Source organism: Anneissia japonica, unplaced genomic scaffold (genome assembly GCF_011630105.1).
Source record: "Anneissia japonica isolate Jap-2015-1 unplaced genomic scaffold, ASM1163010v1 scaffold352_len1594369_cov220, whole genome shotgun sequence".
Lineage (NCBI taxonomy): Eukaryota > Metazoa > Echinodermata > Crinoidea > Comatulida > Comatulidae > Anneissia > Anneissia japonica.
In genome coordinates this window covers 1,136,508-1,147,017 of record NW_022751928.1, presented here as the reverse complement: position 1 = coordinate 1,147,017, position 10,510 = coordinate 1,136,508, and the positions used below count along the sequence as shown (strand labels likewise).

General features: G+C 37.0%; 2 protein-coding genes across 2 annotated transcripts; one reads left to right on the top strand and one right to left on the bottom strand.

Moving 5' to 3' along the window:
- The first annotated feature begins 448 nt into the window (after positions 1–448).
- Positions 449–4,949, top strand: LOC117121983. Its single transcript, XM_033267437.1, has 4 exons — positions 449–558; positions 1,602–1,835; positions 3,266–3,907; positions 4,447–4,949. Exons 2-4 carry the CDS (start codon positions 1,760–1,762, stop codon positions 4,737–4,739), a joined length of 1,011 nt encoding a protein of 336 aa, XP_033123328.1. The 5' UTR covers positions 449–558; positions 1,602–1,759; the 3' UTR covers positions 4,740–4,949.
- A 178-nt stretch (positions 4,950–5,127) lies between these two features.
- Positions 5,128–10,214, bottom strand: LOC117121984. Its single transcript, XM_033267438.1, has 3 exons — positions 10,062–10,214; positions 8,285–8,460; positions 5,128–6,199 (listed from the first exon to the last, which is right to left on the bottom strand). The coding sequence occupies exons 2-3, from the start codon at positions 8,433–8,435 to the stop codon at positions 5,970–5,972; spliced, it is 381 nt and encodes a 126-aa protein (XP_033123329.1). The 5' UTR covers positions 8,436–8,460; positions 10,062–10,214; the 3' UTR covers positions 5,128–5,969.
- Positions 10,215–10,510: the final 296 nt, after the last annotated feature.

Genomic DNA, 10,510 nt, shown 5'->3' with positions numbered 1-10,510 from the left:
TTTACCTACCTGTCATATGGGGCCATTTTTACTGGGGCCATTTTTTCCGGGGCCATTTTTTCCGGGGCCATTTTTTCTGGGGCCATTTTTTCCGGGGCCATTCTTACCTACATTCGTTAGGGGCCTATCATTATTATCAGCGGTGGCGCCAGAAATTTGCGGCCGGCAAGCCTTGTCGGACATGTCCGACTGAGCCTCGGTCTAGGTCCTGGAATACAAAATCCCTGGCAAGGTTCACGGGGAGAGTTTTTATGACCCAAGTAGTATGGTCCAAGTTGTGCTTTTAGTTCACAATAGTGATCAGATTGGCAATCAAAATAACGTTATTTGGATGGGCGCCACCACTGCATATCATATTGCATTATAATTATAAAAGCAAGTTATACATGTTATAGCATATACGTGTGTATAAATGTATATTCCGTGTCGTAATTGTATTATAATTGGAACGATGTGATAAATTGGTTGTAGAATTTGGAGTGAATCACTGGTGGAAGGTGGATCTCGGAGAGGAATTTGAAATTACCAAGGTTGTTATTATCAATGCAGTTGACTACAGTAAGCACAGAAAGATTCGATACCAAATTTATTTATCCTTTGTGGTCTTTTCACTACTGTATTTACAATCGTGGATCCAATGGGTGCCAAAACGGACTCTCACCTCACCCCTCCCAACCGCCTCGGCAGCAGCAAAAAAAATCTAACCAAACGTTATATCGTGTAGATAAGAGGTTAAAGTGAAATAAACTCTGATGCTTCGAGTGGGAAAGGTGTATAGAAGAAGGGACACCCCTCTCATACACTCCCTCTTGGACCATAGTACTCCGTTAACGCTTCCCACCACCGCTAACATCCTGGATAAAAACCTTAACTAGGCCTACTACTGCTTGAAAACCAAACAAAACCTACCAATGAATAAGAGAAAGGTCATGTTCCCGTCCGGAAGTCCCCGTCCCCTTCTTATTCTACTAAACTTTTGTTATCTAATTACGTTTCACAATAAACAAACGACATGTTTGCAGGGGCGGATTTAGGGGGGAGGCTGTCCCCGCCCACCCCCCCCCCCCCACTTTTCCCACTTTTTTTTTTTGGGGGGGGGGGAGGTAAAAAAAGAGAGAAATGATAGCCCAGAACGCCTCAAATGTTATTTTCGGGCGTCTAGAACACAAAAATTTCGGACCCACCAGGACCTAGTTGTCTCGATCAATCCCACTTTTGGACTTTTTGGTTCTCTGGATCCGCCCCTGGTTTGATTATTATTACAAGGACCCCAATGGAAATAAGTTTTACTTTTTTGGACTTTTCCTTGTAATTAATTGTATATCGTGTTTGTATGTATTTTATGACTGATTACGAATAAATTCATATCAATAAATTCAATCAATCAGTATCAAGATGCACGCATAAAGTATAAGAATTCGATATTTCTAGTCTACTAAAAAGTTGTTTATAGTGTTTTTTGTTTTTGCTTTTTTAACTTGCTTGGGTGTCTCATCCCGGATAAATGTTTTCATAAGAAAGAATAAAAATTATGTGGCCCTTGACTTTATTTCCATATTTTAACAAAATCCATAGATCACTTTTTTTTTTCAATTTTACAGCAAAGTTGCAATACGGTCTTCTAGACGGTAAGGTCCTAATAGGCAATGCAGATTCCAGCAACAGATTTCAGAATGCGCAATGTGGAGGTAACATTACATTTGATCAGCTTAATAACAGTGCGTTAGTTGAGTTGATATGTTCACCACCAATCAACGGAATGTATGTCTTTGTCACGTCAAATGTTCCAGAAAGAATTAGTTTGTGTGAAGTCCTTGTCTACTCGTCCACTGAAGGTATAACACAATTCAAGTTTTGTAGATAGTTTTGTATAAACAGGTCTCCCTTCAATTAAAAACCACCTCCAATTAAAGACCACTTTTCGTGGTTCCTAATTAACAGATGTATTTTATCTTCATTTATTAGAGACCAAAGCTTTTAAAGACCATGGAAGCCCAGGAACCGGTCCCAAAAGTGGTCTTTTATTGGAGGGATACCAGTATTTAAAGAACATAACCCTTAAAATTGTACTGTATATATCTTTTTAAGAAAAATTAAGCCTTCTAATGGTGACATCACGAAATAAAAACTATTCTAATGATTGAATTTTTCTTGGCCCCAACAGCACTAGAAATAATTTAATAATGTAATGTAAAATGATTGACGTTAATCCCGGCATTTAGGTACCCGTGGGCTAATTGGTTTTTATTAGGTTTCCTGTTCAATGTTGATGTTCTGTATTTAATCATCATTATTGTAATTTACTGACGAATTTATGGCGTGTTTGGTTTAGTTATTTAACCAGAGGTGGGCATACGAGTTTTACCGTCTCTCCAATATGTTTTATGCCAAGATTTGTTATCTGTAGGTCTACAATTAAAAGTCCTTGTATTACGTAGACCTCATCACTGTGGTAAAGCTCGGTTAATTATTACGTATGGTAAAATACCGGTAAAGCATTTAACCAAAACAAATCCATTCAATGGTTACAGAGACGTTTTACTGGAAAAAAAAAACACAAAAAAACAAACAAAAAAAATTCCTTATTGCAGTAAACACATGGAACAGAAATATAATATTTAGGAATTGATTTGATTTCAATTAATATACAGTTACCAACCGTCTCGCATCGTGCGAGTGGGTCCCGCAATTCAAAGTGATTTTGGATGAAACACGCATTTTGCAGAAACACATGCGTGATCATAAATTTGTCATGCATTTAACACAGGTCTATGCGTGATAACGAATATATGGGAAAATGTATTTAAAATTAGAAGAAATTGGTTTTATTAAAAATATAAAAACCATCATGCAGTAACTTGAATACGTGAATACTTAATTCACTGACGCATTACTAAAAATTGACCAGTAGGCCTATGCCTATTCATTTTTTGTTTAAGTAATGAAATGTTTGTGCACATAGTAATTCGGGTGCTCAAAAAAATTAAACATAAAGTACATTGAAACTGTACTAAAAACATTTTTGTTTATGTACCATACCCGATATTGTCAGCAATAAAACAGCTTAAAAATGCAGAGATCGCGATCATCAGAGCGCCAGAGGCCTTGGACCCCCACCGGGGCTCCGGCTCTGGGCCCGGCGGCCCCTCCCCCCCAGCCAACTGGTGTAGTCACACATTTAAAATCTCTCAAGTTGGTAACTATGCGTAATTATTTAGGATTAATCTTTTAAAAAATCGTTTTGCTCATTCCTTTTTTTATATAGAGGTATCCAAAGACGACCTACCATTGAACCCTGATGGCTTATGGCCTCTCAATTCCTTCTACACCATCTATGACCTCTCTGGATTCAGAGAATATGACGCGAGTACCACAACATTCATGTTCACCAACACCTCCTCCGGGGATGTGGCCTTCGCAGACCTCTCACCTGTCGACGGCATGGCGGCCAGCATACTTATCTACAATCATGGCCGATTCGTCAGCCGTACAAATTTTACTCTTATGTTTGAAATCATGCCTGGGCCTAATTCAAATGGTGACATAATCTCAATCGGAGATTTTAAAATTTCGCAGACAAATTCAGGAGAATTGGTGTACTCATCAGAGATTGAAGTCACCAGAAACGGAACCGTGTGCGTACGTGGTGTGGTATTCAATTCCGGAACCTGGACATCCATTGCAGTTGTAGGCCTAAATAATGGATCAACGGAAAAGATGTCTTTGTGGAGAAATGGATATTTCGTCCAGGCTAGAGATAATTCTCCTCCACAGTTTCACAGGTCATGGAACACTCTGGAGATAGGTTTCCCAGGTGGGGCATCGGGTAGTGTTAGAAATGTGCACTACTACAGCCGGGCCTTGACTCAACAGGAACTGACGGCCGCGCTTACCATTCCTTCGGAAGGTAGGCCTATGTAATGTTTGTTGATATGACTTTACAATTCCTCTTTCTCTATGTAAGTGTGACGCAATGGTGAAATTAATAAATCAGGTGTTTATTGTTGAAACGTAGGCCTATGAATTCAATTTTGTTGGTACAAAATCCTCACTTTCAAACGACAACAAGAGGCAGAAAAGTGAAATCGGTCCTGTAACGTGTAATCGACAGGGGAGTGCCACGCTGGCAGTTCTTAAATTGTTGTGTTTGTAAGCGTCAACTATTTTGTAGTCATGATCATTATATCAATTGACGGCCAACGAAATTAAGAAATGTCTATACATCTATCAATTTAATGATTTTTGACTAAAGAGGTTACTGAATTTGAACCATATTTTATTATTTTAGAACCGCTGTATTGTATATTTCTTTAGTTTTAATAATGAACCCGATCAGAATTCCTGCTGCATCTCGCGGGCTATTCATCAAATTAATGGAATATGTCTATTGTTTGTAACTCTTCAACTTTTTTGCATTCATGGATTTGTTTTTATTTGTTTTTTCAGGTAAGATTTCACGGAAAATCGCTACATCATTGATCAGCAAAATGCATTCCGTAGGCTCCGACCTATTTGAATCGGCGTACTCAGCGACTTTTGCTAGTGGACACGTGACAAAATCAGTAACTGTAAGAAGCATGCAGGATTGCGCATTTAGTTGTCTCGATGAGTTGTTATGCAACGGATACGCTTTCAACAAAGAGCATACGCAATGTCTTGTTGGCATAGGGTTTGTAGACAAAAGAGACCTTGTGCAAAGTAACGACTGGCACTTTTATAAATATATACAAGCAGTGTAATTAATCTGTCCCTTTTACAATTCGAAATTGATGCTGTGCCCAATCACTGTAAATTCACAGCATAATTGTCAAGTCACAATCAAATACTGTAGATTGAGGTGAGCTATAAGCAGTTTAAAATAAGATCTAATTCTCTCTAATTCAATGCCACAAAGTAGGCCTACAAATGTGGTTGGATTTATAAAATGACGAAGGTAATACATTTCATGTTGTCATGCAGAACACTTAAGAAGAAAGATCTGATGAGTATATAATTGATGAAAACATACTAATAATTATTAGATAGATGTACTACTTAGAGACTCATGAAAGTTAATGAACTATAGGCTTATTGTTTACATTTATTAGGGCATGAAACAAAAATGATATTCAAATTGTAAAATCAAGATTAATGGAAAAAATAATAATTTAATGGTTCTTTGTTAAAATTGTAATCAATTTTATTATTCATTATATTTTTAATTCGCTATCCGATCAAGAAAATATTTTCTAAGAAATTAGGCTAGATTGATTGGTTACATCAAAGAGAAACAATTGATATTAATCTTGGCGTACACTATTGTTTACCGTGTTTAAATGTTCTTGCTGTGTATGTAACACAAACATGAATCATTGGTTTCCAAATCACTTAAGGCAAGTCACAAGACACCTTGATTGAAGACTAGATTCAATTACTCCTCGACACTGTTATGATAATATGAAACATCACAGATAATTAGCATTTGTTTTAGTCTTCAAAGCGTCTTTGTACTAATACTTAACTCAATGAATATAATTATAAGCAATGTTTAACTCATACCATTATAGATAAATAACGTTAGTGAAAACCATTTAGAAAATACCGTATCTAAAATAAAAGACTACTTAAAAATACGAAACTAATTCGTATATAAGTAGTTTCAATGCCAAAATATATAATAACTGACTAAAGATAAGTAGGCTTCTGTCCTTTATGCAATAAAAATAAGTACTATTGCTTTCTGCTTGTACTGTTGATTGCGAGTTCTGTAGGTCTATTAAGCCTTCCTGCCAACATAATGTTTACTTACCTATAAACACCTTTATAAGTTTGAAAAGGCATAGCTATTTACAATGTTTTATTTCACTTTTATATGTTACCAGTATGCTGTGTTGAGCTAAGCTTATTATCCGAAAAAATCTATAAATTCAGCGTGAATGAAAACAATATTTATAGATCACAATAATCGATAAATTATCAATCGCAATAATTTATTGTGATCTATTGATACAAGTAATGTCTATCATGTATTGATCCCCTTCCTTGACCCATATGGTAAGATATTTTCCTACTTCGTCTTCAGTTCCGTCAGACGTGAAAGCCTGGTATTTTCCGATTTCATAAACACGGGTATCACCGTCTACATTGCCAGCCTCCACAGTTGTGTGTTTTATTTTCTGGTGCCCGGAAGACTTCTCCATTTCCCATAATCCAGGCAAAACTGTCAAAAACATAAAATAAAAATTATTAAATGATTAACTAAAGCAGTCACTCCATAGACTGCATACTTTTACTAGAGTGCATCGACATCTAAACCTTTAGAGTATCTTGGCTTTGGCCTTTAGAGGGATATAGCTTCCAGGGGCGGATCCAGAATTTTTCAAATGTGGGGTGCCGGGGGAGGGGGCACAACATATTCAGAATAGATAAGTGAGAGCGCTAATTTCAATATATGCCTTGAAATTTTAAAATTTAGTGGCAAACGGAGGGGCACGTGCCCCACATGACCCCCTACTGAACCGCCCCTGGCTGGATTTGTGCTAAAATATCGAGGATTGGTAACTTTGAAAAGTGGTCTCGAAATTAGCGGGGTCTCATACTCAAATTGAGGGCGAGCTGTTTTGGTTTTTTGGAATTGATGCAAGTTATTTTCTAACGTGTTCCAACTTAATCTGAAATTAAAAATATATTAGACACATAATGATGAAAGCATTTCAAGCCAATACCTGCAGACGAAAAAATGGGGCTTAAAATATCTAATCTATGACCAGTCGCCTGTTCTAGGCCAATTTTCCAATGTGATTGACTGACTTAATGTTAGAGAACTTCAAACGTTCTGTCTGCTGTAAACAAAAAGTGAGACGTGCTCTATCTAAATGTCTGTAAGAAAAAAAGTTGCAAAATGATAGACATCCCGGAAGTCAAAAACCAAGAAAAAACAGAATGTGATCGAACATTTGATTAAAATCACATTTTCTTGATTCAGGTTATTAGGAACATTTGGCAGACTACACGATTTAAGTGAACATATTTCGCTGATAAATTCATGTTTGTCGAGGTTTATGAATGTTCTTTTTAATGTTGAGCACGCAGCGATGTTCCGGAAAGTAATCTACCTGAACTTTGCTCTGAAACCCGTCATAATCTTGATTTAATATCGAAACAAAAACACACACACTTTGTTCAATATACTCCATCTGGCATGCACACATTTTTTTTGGTCACAATCACAGTATTAAATTATTGTGCAATTGAAGCTTCATGCATCTGGGGCCTAATGGGTCTTGAATTTTAAACACGGATTCAAAAAAATGTTTTCACAATCACAGTGGGCACAAAAAGTGCCTTGTTTTTCGTATTGTGAATCAAAATGACACTTGAAATCTTTAAAAATATTTTTTAATTTGCTTTAAGTATAATTATGCCTATTGCACTAGTCTAATATTCATTCTTAGGCCTATTCTTTTTTTATGATTAGAAAAAAATTGTCGTTATTATCATTATCAGGATCATCTGTTAATGTTTGTATTATCAATACCGCGCGCACTATGATGATACCTTAGCAGTCTTTGCAATATTTTGTAACGCCACAATACCTAAAAATACGGCACCACTATTCATACCGCGACAGGGGTGGCGCCAGCGGAGGGCGGTTTGAGGGGGGAGGGGGGAGAAAAACCACAATTCGTCGGGGAGAAAAAAAAATATAGGCCTATGTATTTTGCACATATTAGTAGACTCTAAAATCGATTAAATAAGCCTTTTAAACCCCTAAATTGTCAAATTTTTCGGAGGCTTCGGCCCTCCCTGTACCACTTTCGAAACCGTTTTTAAGCGCCGCTCGACCACGCCCACTTTGCTCTCGCGGCGGTGAAATCTTCCCCCTCGTCGGGGATATCGCCTCCCCCACCCCCCCGTCGGGCAAATCCTGGCGCCACCCCTGTACCACGGTAATGAATTTGATGAACTGTGATAATGACAATAATCAGCAGTAAACAGTGGCGTACCTAGGGGTTCGTGGGAGGGGGAGCACTCTTTAAAAAAAATCGCTCCCCCGTCACCTCCCCCATTGAAATTCGATGCAAAAAAAATAAATCGTGCTTAGGTAGATAAAAAATCACCTTATTTTTTGAGCTAGCACCCCATCACTTAATCGTTGATCCCTTTCCCCACTTTACCTTCGTGCCCCACCCCCATTTCAAGACTCCTAGACGACTGGCAGTAAAATGGTGAAGGGGTGCATAGAGTGTCTATGTTAATAACCAACAAGGGTTTATGGAAATGAAGTGATATCCGGCAAACTCACAGTCTCTTCCTGTCTTCGTATCCATGCCCTGGAGCATGACTCTGCAACCGCCACTGTAGCTTGCTTCTGCCAGTTCCCCGTACTTTCCCTCATTGTACAGCGTCATGTTACGGTTTTGCAGAGTTTGTAGTGTTTCTTTTAAATCAGCCATGTTTCTAAGGTACAATTAATTCAACCTGAAGATAAATGTTAATGCACATATAAACTGGGGGAAATATACGCTTGGAGATGGATACACAATACAACTATTGTAATGTAGTAGAAATGAAAACACTTAATGGTTGTAACTCATCACTGTCAGCTATTATCTAAAAGATCATAGATCTGATAATAATGATTCCGAGTCATATTTTGTGCCTCACGCTTCCAAAATGTTGTGTTAAATTTGTTTAATAATTAATATCGTATATTGTTTTAGTACTGGTTCTAATTAGTACTAATTTATCTTAGTACTAATTTAGACGAATTGTTACGCAAGCAAAACGCTACGCCTTACACCATTGTATTCCAGTGTGAACCACATAAAATTCAAGACTAACACAGACGTTTGCAAAATTGCTTGGGATTTTATTATTAAGAAGTATGTATACATAGGCTTAAATCATGGACAACTTTTTACCCACGATCTGTCTCCTTTGTAGTTAAAATATACTTTATCCTTTTAAATATGCTATTAAGTTTTATTTGAATTTTGAAGGTTTTTAATAACTTGTGAAAGTCGGCTTCTTTAATTAATCTTACACCAACTTCTGGGCATATAAAGAGATTAGTCAAAGTCTCCTAAGTCACACACAATGAATTGCAGAAGCAATGGTGGACTGATGACATTAAAACTTTCACAGGGTTGATATTGTAAGTTACTTATCGTAATGCCCCACAAGTAATTCATTCGGAGGAGAGTTCGATAATATATATAATCGATAATAATATATCAAGTATATACAAAGGGGGTTGTTATTCGATTAGGCCTATTTTGTCTATATTAGTTATTTTTTAATAAATTCAACAACATCTACGGCAAGTACGATCGTAATTAGGCCTATACTAGCAGTTTTTTGCTACAGGACAGGACCCACCGATCGTAAAAACTCAGGTATTAATAATTGGCGAATGAAACTATCAGAAAGCAAGAAAAATGCACATGATATTAATTAACGCTTAATTAGGCCTATATTTAGGACTAAGCGTTGACGCAAACCAAACACTGTTAAATTGAACTTAAAGATAGAAAAAATGGCCTAGCCAATGTGAGTTCGATAAAGTTGAAAGCAGTACAAACTGATGATTAGTATTGTCTTTATATTATATTTGTGTGGACAAATCTTAATGTTCGAATCTTTTGTCAATTTACCTAATTGTAAGACTATATATTTTAGATAGGCCTATGTCAGTGACTTTGTCGATTTCAACGTGTTATAAATTCCAGAATTTTACTAAAAGTTCATAATCTTATGGCCTGTCTACTTAATACACTACAATATAATCAAAATTTTATGCTAAAAGTAAGGTTTAAATGGCTATGAAGTATTTAGACGAATCTCAATCTAATTAATCTAATATATAACCAGTTTGCTGATGCGATCACGTACAGAGGTTTACTCAACCATCTACGAATAAAATATACCACATTCACAACTTTGCAACAATTATTAAAAATGTTCCAGGGATTCAGTGCAAATGGCAAAATACAAGAAGCGTGAACATTAAAGTCTATTAATTAAACATGCACATTGATAGGTACTCCAGTAAGTCTGTTATTCTTAATATCTTCACTTACCTTCTTCTTCGAGTTCGTTGGATCCGTCTTCGATCACGCCGTATGTCTATTTTATCGAAGATCAAGTGGATATGTACTGCCAAACCTGTCTGCTAGTGATATTCCTGTAGATAATCTCGTGACGTCGGCGCATACTAGGGTGTGATCATTGAAAAATTGCCCAGATTAGGTTAATTTGGGGCAAATGTTTGTAATTGGCTTGGTGATGGGTGGATTGCCAATCAGACAGCGAGGAGACATTATGGGATCAGGTTATTAGTACCGGGATAAAAAAGGAAGATCTGATTCCCTTAATAAAACATAATGAAAGAGTCATTCAATGTCATTTCCCCACATACCGGTACCTCATGTCATTGCTCGATGAAACGTGAAGTCATAAATTCGAAAGTGTTGATTTCTCTTCTGTAATACAGTGGCGTATCTAGGAGAGGGCTCGGGGAGGGTGGCAC

Bases quoted from the DNA above. Each gene is read 5' to 3' on its own strand.
- LOC117121983 (XM_033267437.1), top strand. From the start codon at position 1,760: ATGTATGTCTTTGTCACGTCAAATGTTCCAGAAAGAATTAGTTTGTGT. The intron at 1,836-3,265 runs GTATAACACAAT...TTTTTTATATAG, and splicing joins TGTCTACTCGTCCACTGAAG to AGGTATCCAAAGACGACCTA. The intron at 3,908-4,446 runs GTAGGCCTATGT...TTGTTTTTTCAG, and splicing joins GCTTACCATTCCTTCGGAAG to GTAAGATTTCACGGAAAATC.
- LOC117121984 (XM_033267438.1), bottom strand. From the start codon at position 8,435: ATGGCTGATTTAAAAGAAACACTACAAACTCTGCAAAACCGTAACATG. The intron at 6,200-8,284 runs GTGAGTTTGCCG...TGTTTTTGACAG, and splicing joins TACGAAGACAGGAAGAGACT to TTTTGCCTGGATTATGGGAA.